Source organism: Spinacia oleracea, chromosome 6 (genome assembly GCF_020520425.1).
Source record: "Spinacia oleracea cultivar Varoflay chromosome 6, BTI_SOV_V1, whole genome shotgun sequence".
Lineage (NCBI taxonomy): Eukaryota > Viridiplantae > Streptophyta > Magnoliopsida > Caryophyllales > Amaranthaceae > Spinacia > Spinacia oleracea.
In genome coordinates, this window is record NC_079492.1 from 38,332,267 (window position 1) to 38,356,550 (window position 24,284).

The 24,284-nt window shown below is 38.1% G+C and overlaps 1 protein-coding gene and 2 long non-coding RNA genes across 3 annotated transcripts; 1 reads left to right on the forward strand and 2 right to left on the reverse strand.

Annotated features, from left to right (window-relative positions):
* Positions 1–805: 805 nt before the first annotated feature.
* Positions 806–6,177, reverse strand: LOC110790042 (uncharacterized). The gene is made up of 3 exons (XR_008924336.1): positions 6,080–6,177; positions 5,831–5,930; positions 806–940 (listed from the first exon to the last, which is right to left on the reverse strand). It is a non-coding gene; the product is annotated as an uncharacterized lncRNA (long non-coding RNA).
* Positions 6,178–6,403: 226 nt separating this feature from the next.
* LOC110790041 (uncharacterized) lies at positions 6,404–7,985 on the reverse strand. The gene is made up of 5 exons (XR_008923422.1): positions 7,605–7,985; positions 7,135–7,289; positions 6,984–7,049; positions 6,850–6,898; positions 6,404–6,769 (listed from the first exon to the last, which is right to left on the reverse strand). It is a non-coding gene; the product is annotated as an uncharacterized lncRNA (long non-coding RNA).
* Positions 7,986–19,654: 11,669 nt separating this feature from the next.
* LOC130463077 (uncharacterized) lies at positions 19,655–23,475 on the forward strand. Its single transcript, XM_056832111.1, has 2 exons — positions 19,655–23,290; positions 23,410–23,475. Exons 1-2 carry the CDS (start codon positions 19,655–19,657, stop codon positions 23,473–23,475), a joined length of 3,702 nt encoding a protein of 1,233 aa, XP_056688089.1.
* The last annotated feature ends 809 nt before the right edge of the window (positions 23,476–24,284 follow it).

The following is a 24,284-nucleotide window of genomic DNA, read 5'->3' on the forward strand; positions in this document are numbered from 1 at the left end:
GACCTATGAATTTGATGACCATCTGAAAGAATGTGGAATTCTATCAGAATTGACTCCTCCTGGAACACCACAATGGAACGGTGTGTCGGAACGGAGGAACAGAACCTTGCTAGACATGGTCAGGTCAATGATGGGTCAGGCCGAACTTCCAATAGAATTTTGGGGACATGCACTAAATACAGCTGCACTCACTATAAATAGAGCTCACTAGTAGAAAAAACCCTTGTTGCAGCGGGCTTTTAGACCCCTGTTGCAGCGTACATCGTATGCTGCAACTGGGGGGCCTGCAACAAGTATTGTCTTGTTGCAGCGTACAATGTACGCTGCAAAAAGTACTTTTTTGTAGCGTACATTGCAAATGTACGCTACAACAAGTCGCAAAATTGTGGCAAAAATATGGGTCTTTTGCAGCGTACAAATTCATGTACGCTGCAAAAGACCCCACTTGTTGCAGGGTACATCTATTTGTACGCTGCAACAAGTCTGAAATTTTGCAAAATTTTTCACCCTTGTTGCAGCGTACATATATATATATATGTACGCTGTAACAAAGCACTTTTGGCGGGAAAATTTTAGTTTTATTTTAGTTTTGTTTAGGGATACCTAGAGTGCCTTGCACCAAATATAGAAACCTGTCACAACAATAATAGAATATCGCAACCTGTATAACAAATATAAAAACAATAACTGGTGTTTTGTATATATATCCCAAAACCAAAGTGCACGTACCATATATATACATTTAAATAAATATATGTACGTTCCAATTTCAACGTAAGCATACATTTCAACATAAAACATTGTTCTATAACATCTAAACCAACTCGATCAAGCGCCCTCAGATCAATAATAAATACATGCTGGTATAAAACTTAGCCCATTGCTCACGAACCACATCATTTTCCTCACTAGCATAAGGCGCAGTCTTCGGAGAATAGACCTTTACAAAAACAAAATTTTGATGGGAGCATTAGATCGATTAAATGCAAATGAAATGTCACATTTTAACATTCAAGCAACTAATGACAATGTACTAATAGTCTAGAATATGAATCAATTAAGAGTAAGAAAAATTAATTGATTACCTATAACGACCCAAAGTTGGGAGCGGAAATGTCATTTTAGCTCTAAATATGACCTATAACGACCCAACGAGCCTTAAATGGGCATAAATAGGTTCGAATGAGTTTTAGAAAGTTAAAACTATGCATATTAGTCATGTAATAAGAATCAAATGTATCCTTAGGTTCTTTAGTTCAAAGTTGGGAGCGGAAATATCATTTTAGCCTAAATATGACCTATAAGTCTATAACGACCCAATGATCTTTAAATGTGCATAAATAGATTCAAATAAGTTTTAGAAAGTTAAAACTATGAATATTAGTCATGTCATAAGAATCAAATGAGTTCTTATGTTCTTTAGTTCAAAGTTGGGAGCATAAATGTCATTTTAGCCTAAATATGACCTATAACGACCCAATGAGCCTAAAATGTGCATAAATAGATTCAAATGAGTTTTAGAAAGTTAAATCTATGCATTTTAGTCATGTAATAAGAATCAAATGTATCCTTAGGTTCTTTAGTTCAAAGTTGGGAGCGGAAATGTCATTTTAGCTCTAAATATGACCTATAACGACCCAACGAGCCTTAAATGTGCATAAATAGGTTCGATTGAGTTTTAGAAAGTTAAAACTAGGCATATTAGTCATGTAATAAGAATCAAATGTATCCTTAGGTTCTTTAGTTCAGAGTTGGGAGCGGAAATGTCATTTTAGCCTAAATATGACCTATAAGTCTATAACGACCCAATGATCTTTAAATGTGCATAAATAGATTCAAATAAGTTTTAGAAAGTTAAAACTATGCATATTAGTCATATCATAAGAATCAAATGAGTCCTTATGTTCTTTAGTTCAAAGTTGGGAGCATAAATGTCATTTTAGCCTAAATATGATCTATAACGACCCAATGAGCCTTAAATGTGCATAAATAGATTCAAATGAGTTTTAGAAAGTTAAATCTATGCATTTTAGTCATGTAATAAGAATCAAATGTATCCTTAGGTTCTTTAGTTCAAAGTTGGGAGCGGAAATATCATTTTAGCTCTAAATATGACCTATAACGATCACGTTAGTCTTAAATGTGCATAAATAGATTGCAATGAGTTTTAGAGAGTTAAAACTATGCATATTAATCATGTAATAAGAATCAAATGAGTCCTTATGTTATTTAGTTCAAAGTTGGGAGCGGAAATGTCATTTTAGCTCTAAATATAACCTATAATGACCCAATGACCCTTAAATTTGCATAAATAGATTCGAATTAGTTTTAGAAAGTTAAAACTATGCATATTAGTCATGTAATAAGAATCAAACGATTCCTTAGGTTCTTTAGTTCAAAGTTGGGAGCGGAAATGTCATTTTAGCCTAAATATGACCTATAACGACCCAATGATCTTGAAATGTGCATAAATAGATTCGAATAAGTTTTAGAAAGTTAAAACTATGCATATTAATCATGTAATAAGAATCAAATGAGTCCTTATGTTCTTTAGTTCAAAGTTGGGAGCGGAAATGTCATTTTAGCTCTAAATATGACCTGTAACGACCCAATGACCCTTAAATGTGCATAAATAGATTCGAATGAGTTTTAGAAAGAACTATGTATATTAGTCATGTAATAAGAATCAAATGAGTCCTTAGGTTCTTTAGTTCAAAGTTGGGAGCAGAAATGTCATTTTAGCCTAAATATGACCTATAACGACCCAATGACCCTTAAATGTGAATAAATAGATTCGAATGAGTTTTAGAAAGTTAAAACTATGCATATTAGTCATGTAATAAGAATCAAATGAGTCCTTAGGTTTTTTAGTTCAAAGTTGGGAGCGGAAATGTCATTTAAGTCAATTAAGTTAGTGCCTAACAATTTACGTAGTGTTCCATTAGTTTATATATATATATATATATATATATATATATATATATATATATATATATATATATATATATATATATAATTTTTCTGAATTTCCGATGTTAGATTTTAAATTTGGGAGGAGCAGCCCTATATAATTAAATTACAACATATCAAAATGTACTAAATCTTACCAAATACAAGTTATACTAATATAACTAACATTAATATATCAACAATTATGTTGCAAAACATTGTGCAATAAGGTACAAAGTTGTACAGTACGTGCCAATCATTAATTCCAAATACACATGTCAATTAAGACATCACAAACAAATATTGCTAGCTCATTTCCATTCCATCAGTTCATATACTAATCACATTGATAAATTTATGCAATATTTAATATTATATTGATAAGACTTTTCTTCAATCAATTTCAAATTCGTTACATCTTAAATAAACAACTTGCATTCCCTTTTATTTTATTTTATTGTATTGACTATCATTTTATCACATTTCAATTGCCTTGTAGGAGATTAGTACGTGTAGCAGATCAGCACTAGTGCAGCAGCAGCAGATCAGCATGTAGGCAGCAGATCAGTGCGGCATCAGCAGCACCGATCAGTGCAGCAGCAGCAGCATCACCGATCCGTGCAGCAGCAGCAGAACTGATCAATGCAGCAGCACAAATCAGTACAGATCAGTGCATCCCTGTGCATCTTGGTGTGCCTTGTTCCTTTTAAAACTAAGATAGCGTTTTCCAAAAGAAACCTAAACTAAGTTTTGATCGTGCCACAACTCTACTGAAGGTCGTTGGGCAGTGCTTTGAAGCAACTTTTAAAGGTTAAGATAGCTGTTAAAAATGACCGAGCCAGCAAACATTTCAGTAGCTCGCAAAAAATGTCTTCCAATAACAGACCCAGAATGAGAAACAAGAAAGATTTATGACTCACTCATCTATAATACACCTCTACAAGATAGGTTTGGGAGAGGTATCCTAAAAGACAAACCCTGATTAACTTCCTACATTCCTAAACAATCAAGACTCAAGAATGTCTGCAATAAATATACAAGGGAGAGGTAATTGGACGAGGGAGAAAAGGTTAAGCTCAAAGTATCACCCTCCACATTGATGGAGTACTCTTTGATAAAGTAAAGGAGTTTATATGACTGCAAATTTGAGAGATCACTAATCATCTTAAGTTTGGACTGAGTGACTTATCAAAAGTAGCAGTAATAAAGCTTGGAGCTAATGAAGGCTGTGAGAGTGTGAACTACTGAAATCACCTAGGTACCTTAGGGCATAAAGGCTATGCATTTCATTAGGATTCAGCTTATAGATATCAAACCATCAAATAGCCGAATCATAATGACATCTGTTACTCATAATTTTTTGCTAAGTTTGTAACAGCACATTCAAAAGTCATATTTATTAGCATCTTCTGGCGAAAATGTCATTTTAGCCTAAATATGACCTATAACGATCCAATGATCCTTAAATGTGCATAAATCGATTGGAACGAGTATTGAAAACTTAAAATTAAGCATATTGATCATGTAATACGTTTGAAATGAGTCCTTAGGTTATTTAGTTCAAAATTGGGAGCGAAAATGCTTTATTTTAGCATAAATATGACCTATAACGACCAAACAAGTCTCAAATGTGCATAAATAGATTGGATTGAGTCTTGGAAACTTAAAACTAATCTTATGAATCATGTAATAAGTTTGAAATGAGTTCTTAAGTTCGTTAGTACAAAGTTGTGAGCGAAAATGTCATTTTAGCTTAAATATGACCAATAACGGCCAAACAAGTCTCGAATGTGAAGATTGGATTGAGTCTTGAAAAGTTAAAAATAATCATATGAATCATGTAGTAAGTTTAAAATGAGTTTTTAGGTTCGTTAGTTCAAAGTTGGGAGCGAAAATGTCATATTAGCCTAAATATGACATATAATGGTCAAACAAGTCTCAAATGTGCATAAATAGATCGGATTGAGTCTTGGAAAGTTAAAACTAATCATATGAATCATGTAGTAAGTTTGAAATGAGTTCTTAGGTTCGTTAGTTCAAAGTTGGGAGCGAAAATGCCTCATTTTAGCCTAAATATGACCTATAATGACCAAACAAGTCTCAAATGTGCATAAATCGATTGGATTGAGTCTTGAAAACTTACAATAATCATATTAATCATGTAATAAGTTGGAAGTGAGTCCTTAGGTTCGTTAGTTCAAAGTTGTGAGCGAAAATGTCATTTTAGCCTAAATATGACCTATAATGGCCAAACAAGTCTCAAATGTGCATAAATAGATTGGATTGAGTCTTGGAAAGTTAAAACTAATCATATGAATCATGTAGTAAGTTTGAAATGAGTTCTTAAGTTCGTTAGTTCAAAGTTGGGAGCGAAAATGTCATTTTAGCCTAAATATGACCTATAACGATCCAATGATCCTTAAATGTGCATAAATCGATTGGAACGAGTATTGAAAACTTAAAACTAAGCATATTAATCATGTAATAAGTTTGAAATGAGTCCTTAGGTTATTTAGTTCAAAATTGGGAACGAAAGTCCTTAGGTTCTTAGGTGGCCTGAAGTATAAGATTAATTAGCTCATATGTTTCAGTTATGTACTTCACTTTAATAGCTTCATATTGTTTTTCACTTTTTTGTTCTTCTATAAATAGCGCTTATGAGCAGTACGGACGCAGGATCAGAACATAAGAGCAACTATCTATTTCAGAACATAATCTCTTAATTTATGTTGATACTTCTATTAAGCTCAGATGTATTACCGTGAAACATTTCTGAATCTTAAGTTGTATTAGGTGTTTGAGAATAAGAGCTAGAATGTGCTTGAATCAGAAACTCTGAAAAGAAATAGTGCTTTGAAGTGGTATAGTTAAGAATAAAAACCTTTATTTAGCAGTGCGTCATTTCAGAAACATAGATAATTTGTTCAACTCCGAAATAAAGCAGTACTTGAGCAACCTCCATAATTGCCCGATTATTGTAGCTAGAAATCAAAATCCAAAGTAAATTTGAAACAATTAACAAACCACATAATATACACAATGGATGTAATAGAGAAGGTTATTATTAAGAGTAGTATACCGCATAAGTTAGTACCCTACAAGAACAATGTTAAACACAAGAATATAATACCTGAGATGCATTCAACTCTGGAAGACCTGGAGCGCCAAATCGACGAGGCAAAGTATTTCAAACCACCTGCATCTCGACTTCATGTCCCATCAAATGGTGATAAATATACTTGTACCAATTCACAGACTTAAAATATCAAGCAACAAAGTGAAAAGGAATACAATGCTTATAATTGCATGGAAATGCTCACATAAAGAGATGTCAAAGAATAACTAGTATTTTTTTAAATTACGACAACTATCAATACATCTTGTTTACAAAAATCTAACACTGTAGTTGACAATAAAATCATGTAAATATGGGATAATCAAACTATAAAAGCAAAAAATTAAACAGGAGGGGCAAAAATTGCGTAAAAATCTAATCACAGGGCGATTTAAGGTCTACTTGAAATCTAAATCTCACATTATATATGAAGTATATATCTTTTAAAATCCTTCAAAGTTCATCTCATGTAATTGTTCCACTGTGAGTGGGGCAAAATTTCAGCAGCTCTAGAGTATACGACGACTATACTCGGCGAAGGTAGCACACAAGTCATGTATGACTAGTTTAGGTTAGTCCTAGCATTGTTGTAATCTTGTCCAAGCTAAGGTATGTAGTTTACCAGAGTGTGGCCTCCTGAAAGCGCGACAATATCCTTGTCAGAAAGCCCCATTCTGTAAAAGATTTCTCTCAAATGTCCGGCACCTGCAACCCATTTTATGTTGTTAATAACATGTACTACTAAACTGTCATTTTACTGATGAGAGGGTAGAATACGTACGTACCTTGATTTGCATCAGGAAGGCGTCCTTCATCAGGAGAATCTGCGCAATCCTGGTATAACATCGATAATCAGGTACTATTGTTATACAATAACGAATAAGAATATAACAATCATGAATGTATAGGAAGCACAAACCATTCTTCCTGGAACAAAGTCGATGGTTGGCCCTCCTGTGACTTCAACCGCAACAACCCCAGCAAGCTGAAATTAAGAAACAAGGGATCGATGCTTGAGAATTAATGACCTAGAAAGGATGCAGTTTGAATCATATAACCAGGAAATTCACCTGATAATCTTTGGGTGATTAGCCTTAACCTCTTTTGAGATCAGCGACCAAAATAGTTCAATTACTGCTACTAGAAATTATTATGCACAATTAATCAGTTTTAGCTCACCACAAAGTTCAACAGCAATCTTGAGGCCACTGCTGGCTTTGTAAACCTTATCAAAATAGTTCAACATTTGTTTTAGTTCACATGATTAGCCTTAACCTCTTTTGAGATCAGCGACCAAAATAGTTCAATTACTGCTACTAGAAATTATTATGCACAATTAATCAGTTTTAGCTCACCACAAAGTTCAATTCGTTTTTAGCAATTCACATGATAATTTTTTTATGCTGGAAAGTGTAAACCTTATCATGTGAATTGCTAAAAACGAATTGAACAACAACCAAAAAAAAATCAAAAAAAAAATATAAATTGAACAAAACCCTAATCTGAAAACGAAAATACAGCTAGGAAGATAATTACTTACTGGTTGTGGCGAGGAGAGTAACGGCCGAGCAAGCACCGGAACCAGGACGCGACGGGGGGACGCTGAACCCCCGGCCGACCAAGCTGACCGAGTTTTCAGCAATTGAAAAGCCACCCATCGGAGAGGACAGCGACGGGGGAGATGAGGCGAGAACAGACATCCACCGGAGAGGACAGCGACGCAGGGCCGAGCAAGGGCGGATTTCGACGGCGACGCAGGGCCGAACAAGGGTTGGAGTTCGACGGCGACGGCAAAAAATTGGGAGATGTTTGGAGAGTTGGAGTTGAGCGCGAGGAAATGAGTTCTAAAATTTTGAGATATTTTGGAGTATTTTGAATTGCAGTATTTTGAAACACGGAGCCCGCAGCAAATTTTGAGAAATGAGCTAATGTATTTTGAAACACGGATCAGGACCTGTTGCAGGGTACAATAGCATGTACGCTGCAACAGAGTCTGTATATTGCTGCGGGCTTTAATTTTGTACGCTGCAATAAACTATTTCGCAGCGAACAATAAAAATGTACGCTGCGATAACCCTTTAAAAGGTTTGACCCGCGTTGACCGGCTGGTTGTTGAAGCGTATTAATACTTGTACGCTGCAATAAGGGGGTTGCAACAGGGGTTTTTTCTACTAGTGGCTCCGTCTAAAGCTGTCGAAAAGACTCCATATGAGTTATGGTTTGGAAAGCCTCCAAATGTGTCTTTTCTTAAGATTTGGGGATGTGAAGTATACGTCAAACGATTAATTTCAGACAAACTTCATCCGAAATCTGACAAATGTATCCTTGTGGGATATCCAAAGGAAACAAAGGGGTATTACTTCTATAATACATCTGAGAACAAGGTGTTTGTTGCTCGAGATGGTATCTTTTTGGAAAAGGATCACATTTCCAAAATGACAAGTGGGAGAAAAGTAGACCTCGAAGAAATTCGAGTCGAACAACAAACTCTAGAGAATTCTCAAGATGACATTCAGGATGAAACTCAGAGATCTTTAAAAGAATCTGGTGAGAATCATGGTCAATCTAGAAATGTTACCCCGCATAGATCGCAGAGATATAGATCTCAACCGGAAAGGTACTTAGGTATTTTGACGAACGAGAGCTATGACGTTCTATTACTTGAAAGTGATGAACCTGCGACTTACAAGCAAGCTATGACGAGCCCTAGCTCCAAGCAATGGCAAGAAGCCATGCAATCTGAATTAGACTCCATGTCTGAAAACCAAGTATGGGATTTGGTCCATTTGCCAGATGGCTACCAAGCCATTGGAAGCAAATGGGTTTTCAAACTGAAAAAAGGACAAGGATGGGAAACTTGAAGTTTTCAAAGCTATATTGGTTGCAAAAGGTTACAGGCAAGTCCACGGTGTGGATTACGATGAAACCTTTTCACCAGTTGCAATGCTAAAGTCTATTCGGGAAATGTTAGCAATCGCTGCATATTACGATTACGAAATATGGCAGATGGATGTCAAAACCGCTTTCTTAAACGGCGTTTTAATAGAAACTGTGTTCATGACACAGCCTGAAGGTTTTGAGGATCCAAAGAATGCTAAAAAGGTATGCAAGCTAAAGAAATCAATCTACGGATTGAAGCAGGCATCAAGGAGTTGGAATATACGTTTTGATGAAGCAGTCAGTGACTTTGGTTTCATCAAGAACGCAGACGAATCTTGTGTATACAAGAAAGTCAGTGGGAGAAAATTTTCTTTTCTAGTATTATATGTCGACGACATATTACTTATCGGAAATGACATTCCTATGTTGAACTTTGTCAAGATTTGGCTTGGGAAATGTTTTTCGATGAAGGATCTAGGAGAAGCACAGTACATATTGGGCATCAAGATTTACAGAGATAGATCTAAAAAGATGATTGGACTTAGTCAAAGCACTTATATCAATAAGGTGCTTGATAAGTTCAAGATGACAGACTCCAAACGAGGCTACCTACCCATGTCTCATGGAATGACTCTAAGAGCATCTCTAATGGTAGGCTAATTTGATAATTAGCTTGTTATGCCACATAAGATTTCAAGCTATTACATTGTCTAGCTAATTTGTGCTCCAATAGCTAGCAACTAGCTTGTTATTTAATTTGGTCCCACTTGTCCCACTTGTCAATTAATTATTTGACAATTTTTGGAAGCTAGTTGTCAAGCAAATTATCTTGTTTAAGCTAATTTGCTTGGCCAAGCTAATTTATTACTCTAACTCCAATGGTCTAGCTATTAGCTTGAAACTTTTATAAATTTCAAGCTAGTCCCTAGCTACAACCATTGGAGATGCTCTAAGTAAGACTCAGTGCCCAAAAACACTTGATGAGCGTAGACGAATGAATGGGATTCCATATGCATCATTGATTGGATCAATAATGTATGCTATGATATGTACACGCCCGGATGTTGCGTACGCACTCAGTGCTACGAGCAGATACCAGTCAGACCCAGGAGAGGCACATTGGACTGCTGCCAAGAACATTCTGAAGTACCTGAAAAGGCACAAAGATGACTTCCTGGTCTATGGTGGAGATGATGAATTAATTGTTAAAGGCTATACGGACGCAAGCTTCCAAACCGACAAAGATGATTTCAGATCACAGACTGGGTTTGTCTTCTACCTCAACGGAGGTGCAGTAAGTTGGAAAAGTGCTAAGCAAAGCACCATTGCGGATTCTACAACTGAAGCGGAGTACATTGCTGCACATGAAGCAGCAAAGGAGGCTATATGGCTAAGGAAGTTCATAGGTGAACTTGGTGTAGTCCCCTCCATTAAAGGACCAATAGCCCTGTATTGTGATAATAACGGAGCTATTGCACAGGCAAAGGAGCCTAGACACCACCAAAGAGTCAAGCATGTACTTCGTAGATTTCACCTTCTACGAGAGTTCGTTGAAAGAAAAGAAGTCGAGATAAGCAAGATTGGAACTGATGACAACATATCAGATCCATTGACTAAACCTCTGCCGCAGGCGAAGCACAACTCGCACACTGCAGCTATGGGAATCAAGCATATTGGAGAATGGCTTTGATGTCCTTATTTAATGTTTTAAAGTTTTAGAGTTTAAATCTTTGTAAAACATTATTGGTTAATCATTCACAATAAATGAATAGAATTCATTTTTCCATTTAATTTGTGGTTTATTAAATGATGAGTCCCTTCAATTTGACGATATATTCAAGATAGACTGTTAGGACCAGTCCTGTGACTAAGAAATGTCTATCGAGTGAACTTGAATGTCAAAGGTTGAAAATGGTCCCTGGTCGGAGTTTTCTATAAAATTGGACGCATAGAAAACGTTAGACGACTAGAATGCAAGATGACTAGTAGTTCTGTTTCTTGAACTATATGGACATGGCAATGTCATAATCATTTGCATAGATACTTACTTTGGGAAGACTAGTATCGGACAGACATATGAAACTTTACTGTAAGAGATGAAAATCTGTCATAAGTAAATTTCATTAAAATTATTAGACACTAAATCCTCAATACCTGAGTGATTTGAGATTACTTGTTTGAGAACAGGTTACTTTGACGTTGACCAACCGTCGCACCGTAAAAGGAGGTTATAAAGGCAACACTCAGGTAATCACCTATCAAACGAAGTCTAATCTCAAGATCGCAAGATTGGGATTGTCCTCCCATAAATCGGGATGAGATGCTAAAAGTTGTACAAGGCCACTCGGAGAGCTAGAAACTGTGAAATGCATGGCCGTGCTCAGATGAATCATAGGCTATGATTATCTGTTTTATTTGATCAGTTGAACTCTGAAACCGAGAAACACCTCTGGACATAATAAGGATGACAACTCTTACCTTATGTTCAAGAGCAAGCATCGAGCGACAAAGGAATTAGGTAATGCACACTTGTCCCTAAGGACAAGTGGGAGACTGAAGGAAATAATGCCCTTGGTCCAAGTATGCATATAATATTAAGTCTAATAAATGGGGTTCAGTATTAATTAACAAGTTAATAATTCAGTGAGATCAAGTGAGTTGAATGCCTAGCTAGAGGCCGCTTCAGTTCAAGTGGAATTAATGATATTAATCCACAGCTTACTCTTGACTGAACCCGTAGGGTCACACAAATAGTACGTAAACGGATCAAGTATTTAATGGCATTAAATACTCCATCTATGGATATTCGGAATCGATGAATCTTGGTTCCAGTGGGAGCTGAGATCGTCACAAGCAAGAAATGAATACTCCGGAAACGATGATATTACCGAAAACGGAAATATGGATTGTATCGGAAATATAAATATTATCCAAGTCGTAGATGTTGCCGGAAACGGAAACATGGTACGTATCGGAAAATATTATCGGAAATGGAAATATTGCCGGAATCGGAAATATAAATATTATCCAAGTCGTAGATGTTGCCGGAAACGGAAACATGGTACGTATCGGAAAATATTATCGGAAATGGAAATATTGCCGGAATCGGAAATATTGCCGGAAACGGAAATATTGTCAGAATCGGAAATATTATCGGAATCGGAAAATAATTCCGGAAACGGAAATATTAAATATTTGTTCGAAACGGAAATTAATTCCGGAATCGGAAATATTAAATATTGTTCGTATCGGAAATGAATTCCGGAACCGGGAATTTAATCGGAAGCGTATCGTACGAATAAGCATCGGACGAAGGCCTGCCGGACGAAGGCCCAGCACGAAGCCGGGCCATCGCCCAGCAAGCCAAACGTGCGCCACACGCCAAGCCAAGGCAGCGCCCAGGCCCACCGCAAGGCAGGCCCAGCGCGCGCCAAGGCCATGGCTGCGTTGTGGGCCTTGTGGCGTGGGCTGAGCGCGCGCGCATAGGCGCCCCTCGTGGGCTGCCGTGCGTGTGTGTGTTTGTGTTCATGCACGATTCCTAAAGCTATTAGGATTTGGTATATGATTAAATTCCTAATCCTAAAAGGATAAATTAATTAATTAGAGTTCTTATAGGATTCTAGTTTAATTAATTCGTATCCTAGTAGGATTCCAATTCCCTTTCCATACCTCTATAAATAAGAGCCTAGGGTCATAATTTATAGACACAATTGAAGTATTCTAAAGGTAAGTTTTTGAAAGAAAAATTCAGCCATACACTTGCTACACAATAGCCGAAAATTCCTAGTAACCTTAAGGGCGATTCTAGTTGGTCAAACTTGAGGCGGATCCGGACGTACTGTGGACTATCTACGGAGGGACGACACTTGGAGTCCTGAAGACTTGTTCTTGTTCGGTTCGGGCGCAGCTATGGAGGGCACGCTACAAAGTGTATGCACCTAAATTATGCTAAATGATTATGTGTAAATAATATGTTTCCTGGCATTAAGATTTTCCGCATGATTTATGTTTTTCATATGTATCATAACCTAACAGTACGATATATTTGGGCGATAATTTTTTGGTATAGTAGCCCTTTTATAACAAACTCGATATGAGCCTCGGGCCTTAATTAATAATATTGGCTCCGTTTTTGCGTTAAGAAAGATAACACCCGGAATGAACCATCCATTGGGCCTGGCCAAATTGCGATTAACGTTCGATGTACTTAAAATATTTAGACAATGCCGGCCCAATTAAAATTTCCGAATGATAAGTTAATAACGTACACAGTACACTATATACGGAGTGTTTTGTTGGACATAATTTTGGCAATGTTGGAGACTAAAGTCCAAAGTCACCGAAAAATCATTGTTGGAAAGTCAGTGTTGAAAAGTCAGTGTTGAAAAAAATATCAATTATTTGTTGGTTTAGTGATGATTGGGACTGAACATGGTAAGGAGAACCCGTGTTTGATCCCCCACAATAAAAATTGAGAGGGACTGAAACCTAACCACCCAAAACTCGCCCCGAATCTGGATTAACCCTAAGGGTGAACCGGGTGCTAACACCAAAAAAAGTCACCGATAAATGTAGTTGAGATTGGTAATTTCACGTGTCATGTACAGATGTACTCATGTTTATTGTTTAGGACTTTAGGTTATAACTTATAAGACATTCAGTTCATGTAATAATGATATACTACTAAAGTACCCGTGTGATGCACGATTTATAATATAAATATTAAATTTAAGTAATATCTAAATTATTTATAGACAATTACGTAGTATCATCAAAGTATAGCTGGATAGATCTGTTACTGCCCATCGTGTCTTATTTATTTTAAAAAACTAGGTTAGGTCCCGTGTAATGCATGGATGAGACTAAATAAAAAAAAATTCTCTATTCTGACTAATTTTTTTAAAATATTTTTTAATAAAATAAAATCATATCAAATTTTATAATGGGTTGTCGGAAAATTAGAGAAAATTATTATTTATTCGAATTATAAAGTGATTAGTGCAATCTTTAGGTGATTAGAGTTTTGAAAAAAATACTTCAGTTGGGCAAAAAAAAATACTTATCATACCTTTATCATGTAATCGTTTCTTTTAAAATTGAATGATATCCAAACCTGTAACCATACCCGTAGGTTCCCGCTACATAAAATGGAAGAAAATAATAATAATAATAATAAATGCTTGTTTGGGTATGGTCATATAATTACACATTAATTTTTAAAAGTATTGCATGTAGGCTAAAAGTATAATTTTTTTTTTTTTGAAAAAGGTTTATGAAAATCAAAATATTATCTTGCTATTACTGAGTAGCTACTTACTACGTATATTATAAAAATAATAATATCAAATTTTATCATGGATTGTCGAAAAATTAGAGAAAATTATTATTTATTCGAATTATAAAGTGATTAGAGGAATCTTGGGCGATTAGAGTTTCGGAAAAAATACTTAAGTTGGGCAAAAAAAATACTTATCATACTTTATCAGGTAATCGTTTCTTGTAAAATTGAATGATATCCAAAACTGTAACCATGCCCGTAGGTACCCGCTACATAAAAGTGAAGAAAATAATAATAAAAAAATGCTTGTTTGGGTATGGACATATAATGACACATTAATTTTTAAAAGTATTGCATGTAGGCTAAGAGTATAATTTTTTTTTTTTTGAAAAAGGTTTATGAAAATCACAATATTATCTTGCTATTACGGAGTAGCAAATTACTACGTATATTATAGACCTGATCAAACGGCGGGCCGGGTCGGGTTCGGGTCGGGCTTGGGCATAAAAATCAGGCCGTCATGTCGGGTCGGGCCAAGATTCGGGCCAAAATTTTGTGCCCAAACCCGCTATTTTCGGGCCTAAAATACCGGGCTTTTCAGGCCATTTTCGGACCGGCCAAATTTATAACTAAAAAGTGTATTTTTGTGTTTCCCAAACTCGCCCAAAAAAAAAAGTTTCGGGCCGGGCCGGAATATTCTGCCCAAACCCGCAAAAAATTTGGGTGGGTCGGGCCGGGCCAACGGGTCGGGCTCGTCTTGATCAGGTCTAGTACTTCGTATATTATAAAAACAATAATATCATAAAAATTGTGAATTTTTCATTCCTGACATATATTTTTCAAATTAATATTAATATATTATGTTAGATTCTTAACATAATACACATGAAATCGTAATATTGGAAAAAAAATAAGAAAATAAATCAGGAAAATAAATATTTTAAAAGATTATAAATTTAAATTTTATTTTTAAAAAAATCTAAGGACACACCAGGAGATGACATGTGTCATTACTAGTGTGTCTTTTAGTATATAGTATTGATTACAGAGGAAAAAATAAGAGTATATTTGAAAGTAGTGGTGATGGGATAAATATATTTTCTTTCCCTTTCATCGCTCGTGTTTCATTATCATCCTTCCTTTACTTCGATAGTCATACCCACCTAATCCCACCATTTACATTATTACCCGATCGCTTAACACCATCATATACTTTATTCATCTAGATATGAATTCGAGCCAGGGTGGGGCTGGTGTGGAGGATGGTCCCTTCACTCCTTTATTCGCCTAAATTCTCATCTCCATCCCAAGCCACCAGGATAGGTATAATAATTATCCCCGATCCATCACACCCTCCTAAAATCTAGTCCTAAACTCGATATTTTTTTAGTAAGAGAATTTAAAGATTAAAACTGTACTATGTATTCTTAAGTATTCGACAATTCGATTGTCTAACTAGGGTATATAATCGGGCAAATAAACAAAATATTATAAAATATAGGATAGTGGTGAAAAAATGTTGATATATAATTAATTAGATGAAGGATAAACGATGGCATGCAAGTCCAATTTAAAATTCGTCATAATTTCTCCATCACCCTAGCGGATACATCGATAATTTATCCCTATCACCACTACTTTCCTCCATCATCGCCCAATTGGGACGGAGGGAGGGAGGATTGTCTCCCCAAAAAGCCCGTCCCATTCACAATCAGATAACCATGTGAGCATGTTTGGTATGTTTATTTTGCGGTTGGAAACGAATTTAAAGAAATCATTACCGTTAATAGGTATTTGTTAGAGGGACAGAGTAATGGTTACCATTACACTGCGGTAAGGCCCTGTTCTTTAGAGCTGAACTGAACTGAACTGAACTGAACTGAACTGAACTGAACTGAACTGAATTGAACTAAACTGAACTGAACTGAATGCTCCTGAACTGAACTGAACTGAACTGAACTGAACTGAACTTTACTTAACAGAATATATTACCGAAATAAATAATAAATAATAAATAATAAATAATAAATAATAAATAATAAATAATAAATAATAAATAATAAATAATAAATAATAAATAATACTAATTAATAAAAATAATAATAAATTATATTAATTATTAATAAATATTTAGTTATATATAATAATAATAATAAGTAATATAATAATATAAATATAAATAATAAGTAATACAATAATATAAATAATAATATAATTAATATTAATAATAATAATATATTATAATATTAATTATTATTATTAAAATAAATTAAATTAAATTAAATTAAATTGAATTGAATTGAATTAAACTGAATTAAACTGAACTGAACTGAACTGAACTGAACTGAATGCTCCTGAACTGAACTGAACTGAACTGAACTGAATGCTCCTGAACTGAACTGAACTGAACTGAACTGACTGCCAAATAAGTCCTGAAGCTGAAATTAAGCCAAAAAAAACAGGGCCTAACTCATTCCAGCAACATGATACCGCTCTGAACGTTGCGGTAACAATTACCATTACCCTCCTTAAACACACTTTTCTCCTCTTTGGCTTTTCACCTCCTCTCTCAAGTCTCAACCATTTTTGTTTCTCTCTTTGTTTTTTTCTATTTATCTCACCAAGAAAATCCCAATTGACCTTTTTTACATATTTTCTACAAGATCTACTTCATTGTGGCATGCAACCAATTTAAATTTTGGTTTTAAATGGCTTTGTAAATTCATATTTCCATTACTCTGTTTTCTTTGGTTTTCGTTGGATTGTTTGGTTGGAACTTTTTTTACCATGAATTTTCATTTTGATTGGAAGATTAAATTGACAGTTGAGTGGAAAGTTTATTGTTGATTATTATTTGGGTTTTGGTTCGAATCTGTTATCTGTTGCATGCAACATTTTCGAAGAAATGTTCAAAAGAGTTTTAGATTTATTTTATCTAAAAAAAGGAAGTGAAGGAAAACTATTTGTTTGTTGTAGATGGGTCTTCTTAAATTTGTGGAAATTCCATTTTTTTAAAAAAAAATTGGGTTAATAGCTTTGATGTCAAATGCGTACACAAAAATGTCAAAAATTTTATGTGTGTTACTACCTCAGAGTACAATAATAACATGTGTATAGCGTAAGAGATTCCCTTTCTTAATACTTCATATGTTTCAAAATAGTTGCAACACTTTGCTTTATGCACTATTCACATAATCTACTTTATTTATTTTTGATGATCTATACTTTAGGAATAACTTATTCATGTGAGATTTTGTTAGATTCTTCTGAATGTATATTTTGCTAATGTCACTTTTTTATGATTTTTACTTATCGATAATTAAATATATTAATTATTCAAGTTATGCATTGACAAACGTGAAAAGAAAAGTGTTGCAACTATAAAGAACCGCAGGAAGTATATTATACCAAACAAATTAAAAGGATATTCAATATAAAGTGATTCCTTTCCTTAGTAATACCAAACAACTTATAAAGGTAACGATTAACATTATCATTTCCCCTCCTTATTTGTTTCCAATCTATTCCATTTCCAAGATTCATACTGTACGGGGTGTCCTACCGGCACCACTTGGTACCGGCAGAACTCCCCATATGTCAACTTCAACCTGCAGGTAATCTGGTCATCTTAGGTAAACAGCACCTACCGGCAATATTTGGAAGACCCCTACCGGCGTTATCATGAAGACAACCACCAAGGGTCACTATCAACAGGTCGCTATCTAACTACAAAGGACCCACCTGATCGTACCCTTGGATTGGTCTATATAAGGAGCACCTCATTTATTTCTATGAGGTACACAAACACTTAAACACACTTCTTTCTTACTCTCTGATTATCTCTTAATCACTTCTTAATCCCTCAGTAATCTTACTTAAGCATCGGAGGGGGGATCCTCGAACCACCCCCGAGGCTAGTTAATCCATTCTGTTGTGCAGATATCAACCGGCACTCTCAACAGGAATCAAGTATCCCACAGTCAGCTGTTCTCATTCCACACCCGGAACAATTGGCGCTAGAAGGAGGGGACCTAATCCCTTGTAACGGTAGAACAGTCAGTATGGATCTCTCACAGAAAGACGGTAAAAAATCAAAGAAAAGTCAGGAAAAAGCAGCAACTCCACAACCGGCGACAACCTCCAAATTCCAACCCTCACTTGTAAACCCAGCCCATCCATTACAAGCACAATCAATTCTAAACCCAGCGATAAAAAACACCTCGGTACCGGCACAAAAAGAGTTCACAGTGGAAGACGATGATGAGTTAGAAATGGAAAGCCCTGCCAGAGAGCAACCAAAAGCTCCTCTGGAGCAGACGCTGTAGGAGCGCCTGTCTCCCCTATCGGAAGTATTCACGGGAGAACAATTGAAAACACTGTCGGCGGTGATGGCCGCTTTGTCAGAGTTACCGGCCTCACAGCAGCCAGGCTCAGCCGGCAGTCTAAGAAAGACCAAGTCGGCAAATCCCCAGTTACCCGTTAGGGATCTCCTAACCGCTCTGAATCAAGAAAACACCCCGGAAAAAAGAAAGCGCTCGGATCCGACGGAAATAGAGTGGCCTGAAACAGAGCAAGTCCCCACCACTAAATATGAGCGAAGAGCGACGGTTCTACAGATAGCTAGACGGCAGACAATCCAGCCGAAAGATTCTCCTCTGTGCCGAGAAATCCTAGAAGAAAGGATGGAAAAGATAAAAATCCCGACAGGGAGATACGATGGGACAACGGATCCGGAGGATCACTGCACCACATTCGAACAGCACATGATACTGTACACAGATTCTGACGCCATGTGGTGCAAGGTATTCCCGTCCACACTCTTAGGAGTTGCAGCAAGCTGGTATAAGGGCATAGAGGCACACTCCATTTACAGTTTTCGACAGCTGCAGGCGTCATTTTTGTCACGATTTGTGAGCAAACAGAAGAGAAAGAAATCGTCGGGAGAGTTAATGTCGTTCGCTCAAAGAGATAGAGATCCATTAAGAGATTACCTCACCTGCTTTAACAACGAATCAATCACTATTCCCAACCTGCAGCAGGAGGTTGCGATTTTGGCTCTGATGAGGGGAATGCAAGAGTGCCAATTCAAGAAGTACCTCAGCCGGAAATCATACACTAATCTGGGCGACGTCCTGCACAAGGCAAATGAGTATATCAGGGGGGATGAAATGATGAAGATCTCCAATGTGGTAGTGGCAACCGGCGGAAATGTCGGATACTATCCAAGCTATAACCCCCAAGCGGGAAAAGGAGGAAACAATTTTCACCAGAACAATAATCAGCAAGGGGCAAGCTAGAAAAACCAGAATAACAGAAATGCCAATCCACAGGGGCAGAGACCCTGACAGGACAGGAGGGAGTCCAGAGGACTCTTTGATAACTACACTCCGCTGAACACACCGCGGACGGCAATTTACAACATAAACAACAAGATGGACGGTTGGAGAAGGCCTCCACCAATGCAGAGTAGGGAAAGAAATGTCAAGAAATTCTGTGACTTCCATAATGAGCACGGCCACCTAACAGAGGACTGCAGAGACCTCAAAGACAACATTGAGGATATGGTCAGAAAGGGGTATTTTTCGCAGTATAGGGCGAGACAAGGAAATGGTAACAACAACTCGATGGGGGAAAACTCTGCCAATTCATACCGGCCACAACAGCAAAATCAACAACAATACCCTAGAATCGAACAGCCATATCAGCCACCTAGAATCGAGCAAAAACAGCCGGAAACCAGTGCCAGAGCAGAACAGAGGGATGGCGGGAAAAAACCACCCGTGTATGTAATTTCTGGCGGTCCAGTCCACGGAGGGACGATAAGCGGCGCTAGCAGAAGTTTGGAGGAACACAGGCACATGGTAAACTATCATAACACAAGAGTATGGCCGAACCCACCCAGCATACCAGTGTTGACGTTCCCGGAATCGGATTGTAGAGGCATCATTTTCCCGCATGATGACCCGCTAGTTCTAACAATCGATATAGCAAATGCCGATGTGAACAGAGTACTGGTAGACGGCGGAAGCTCAGCAAACATCATCTTCTGGGAAGCCTTCAAACAATTGCACATACCAGAGGACGAGCTTAAAAGGGTGAACTACCCAGTAATCGGTTTCTCAGGATCTACAGTGTACCCAGAGGGTAGCATACGGCTGCCGGTGAAAATCGGAGAGGGATCTGAAATGCGAGATCTCATGGTGGATTTCCTAATCATCAAAGTACCAGCGGCCTACAATGTGATCATCGGCCGCCCATTCATACATGACGTGCAGGCGGTAGTCTCCACCTATCACTTGACAATGATATACATGTCGAACCTGGAAAGGCCGACAAAGATAAGGGGGAGTCAGTTGGCGGCAAGATCCTGTTACTTGACTGCTTTGAGAACACCGGGAAGAATGATCCCAGAAGTAAACTTGACTACTGAGCCGGCAAGGCAAGAAGTAAACTGGACTATTGAGCCGGCAAGGCAAGAACAAAGGCCAAAAAAGAAGAACGGCACGAAAAGAGGTCGAACTGACCTAGACATGGAACACTTTGATGAGAGACCGGTATCAGCACCAAGACCAATGCCAGATGGTCTGACAGAAAATATTGAGCTGGAGGTTGGAAATATGGATAGAACGGTCGTAATCGGTACAGAAATGGGGAATGACATGAAGATCAACCTCATAAGCTTGCTAAGAGAGCACGCAGACATCTTTGCATTCTCATCGGATGAGATGCCTGGTATCGATCCAGAGATAATGGTCCACCGGTTAAACGCCGACAGAAATGTTAGGCCAGTACGGCAGAAAAATCGTAATTTCTCCACGGAAAAAATGGCAGCAATACAAGAAGAGGTGGATAAACTGCTGGCGGCAGGTTTCATTGAGCCATGTGATTACCCTGAATGGTTGGCAAATGTAGTAATGGTAAAAAAGCCGAATGGGTCATGGAGAATGTGTGTAGATTTCACCAACCTTAACAGAGCGTGTCCGAAAGATTTCTACCCACTACCAAGGATTGATAGGCTGGTAGACTCTACTAGCGGCCACGCAATGCTCAGTTTCCTAGATGCTTTCTCAGGATATCATCAGGTCAGCCTGCATAAATCAGACAGGAAGAAGGCGGCTTTTATCACGGATGCAGGAGTTTTCTGTTACAAGGCAATGCCATTTGGGTTGAAAAATGTAGGGGCAACGTATCAAAGGCTGGTCGACAAGGTGTTTGCCGACCAAAAAGGCAGAAACGTGGAGGTCTATGTAGACGACTCTATCGTAAAAAGCCGGAAAGAGGAGGATCATATTACCGATCTCCGAGAAACTTTCGAGACTTTGAGAAAGTACAGGATGAAATTAAACCCGAAAAAATGCGTCTTCGGAGTAAGATCAGGAAAATTCCTGGGGTTCTTAGTCAGCGAGCGTGGCATAGACGCTAACCCTGAAAAAGTAGAAGCAATCATCAGTCTGCCGCAACCCAAAAGTGTAAAAGACATACAGCGGTTGACAGGAAAAATGGCCGCCTTGAACAGATTTGTGAGCAAGTCGACAGACAAGCAAATGCCCTTCTTCACAACCTTGAGGCAAAACAAGAAATTCAAATGGGGACCGGCAGAGCAAGAGGCTTTTGAATCTCTAAAAAGTCACCTGAAGAACCTACCAACAATAGCAAGGGCGAAGGAGGGCGGAAAATTACAGTTGTACATATCGGCATCACCAAAAACAGTCGCAGCAGTAATGGTAGCCGAAACAGAAAACAAAGGGCAGCAACCAGTATATTTTGTGAGCCATGTGCTAAACGGCCCAGAAACAAGATACACGTTGGTGGAGAAAATGGCATATGCAGTCCTTATCGCGGCTAGAAATTTAAGACCATACTTTGACGCGCATACAATCGAAGTGCTGACAAACTTCCCTCTCGAAAAAGCCATTAGCAAGCTAGATACATCAGGCAGGCTGCTAAAGTGGGCAATAGAGTTGTCCGAATTTGACTTGGAATTCCGGCCAAGAACTGCAATCAAAGCCCAGGCATTGGCGGACTTCATAGTTGAAGCGTCATACCAAGAGGATGAAATACAAGCTGAAGTATGGGAGGTGTCAGTGGATGGTTCAGCTGCGCAGACAGGCAGCGGGGCCGGAATAATCATGAAATCGCCAGGAGGAGACATCTTTGAGTATGCTATAAAGTTTATGTTCAACGCGTCAAATAATGAGGCAGAATACGAGGCAGCAATCGCCGGCATCCAAATGTGCCTCGCAGCAGATGCCAAAAGAGTAACATTGACAACAGACTCCCAGCTAGTAGCAAGTCAATTCAGCGGAGAGTACGAGGCCAAAGAACCTTCAATGGTAAAATACCTGGAAAAGTTGAGGTCAGTGTCGGCTCAGCTAGAGAAATTCAGCATTAATCTGGTACCCCGAGCAGAAAATACGCTGGCAGATGCGCTATCAAAGTTAGCAAGTTCGAATATAGCCGACTTGAAAAGAATAGTCATGATGGAAGTCATGAATAAGCGAAGTACGGAGTCGGAAGAACTACGGGTCATGGCCATCACGACTACTTCAGAATGGTACGATAATATCCAAACATACATACAGACTGGAGCCCTACCAGCAGATTTGGCAGAAGCCAAAAGGACAAAAAGGGATGCGGTTTGGTACATCATCCTGTGGGGACGGCTGTACAAAAAGTCATTTAGCCTGCCATTCTTAAGATGCCTGACAGCATTCGAGTCAGCAAGGCTGATCGAAGAAATGCACGAAGGGACATGTGGGAACCATGCCGGTGGAAAACCCCTTGCCATCATCTGCCAAAGACAAGGCTATTACTGGCCAACAATGTTAGAAGATTATCGAGCATATGTAAAAAAGTGCGAGAAATGCCAAAAGTTTTCAGCTGTGATAAACTTGCCAGCCAATGATTTGATGCCCATTCTAAACCCAATCCCATTCGCGCAATGGGGAATGGACATTGTTGGACCATTCCCAATGGCGGTCGGAGGACGCAAGTTCTTAATAGTAGCAGTGGACTACTTCACCAAGTGGATAGAAGCGGAGCCGGTAGCAAAAATAACGGCAAACCAGGTGAAAAGGTTCATATGGAAAAACATAATAACGAGATTCGGACTGCCGCAGGCAATAGTTTTTTATCATGGATCACAATTTGATTGTGCACCCATACAATGCTTCCTGGGATTATACAGGGTAAAGTTAGCCCACTCATCAGTATGTCACCCACAAAGCAATGGGAAAGCAGAGGCGGTGAATAAGAAATCCTGGCTGCGTTGAAAAAGAAACTAGAAGACTGTAAAGGCAAATGGGCAGATCTTATGCCAGAAATTTTGTGGTGCAACAGAACTTCTATCAAGGAGGCTACCGGCGAGAGTCCGTTTAAGATAAGCTTCGGGTCTGAGGCGGTCATACCGGTAGAAATGGCTCTGCCAACCATGCGAATCCAGCATTACGATGAGGAAAGAAACGATCAGCTGCTACGACATCAGTTGGACTTCATGCCAGAAATCCGCATGAAAGGAGAAATCAGTTCGGCAGCATACAAAAGCAGAATGAGCAGAGCATACAACAAGAAAGTGAAACACCGGCCTCTAGGAGTAGGAGACCTGGTACTACGGAGAACGGCCGCAACAGGAAAAGGAAATGCTCAAGGAAAACTGACAGCAAATTGGGAAGGACCATACCAGATATGGGAGGAAATTGTTCCTGGGTCATACCGGTTAATGCAGATGGATGGTACCACGCTCAAGAAATCCTGGAATGCCAGTACTCTGAGAAAGTACTATGTTTGAAAAAGTGTAATGATGGTGTGTGAGCAGACTGACTGCACTAGCAGTCTGCATTTTGCTGTTAAGTATAATTAGGACGGTCCTCAAATACGACCAGTCCATAAATGAAGGAAGAAAAGAGCAAAAAACAAACATTTCATAAATCCACACACAAAGGTAATGTATGGATGTGATCAGTAGCAGTAAAGAAAATAAATGCCGTATGGGCACTTTACTGTGAAGCGTAGCAGTCCATAATAAGTTGATGTGATTAGTGGCCTTGGAGAAAATAAATGCCG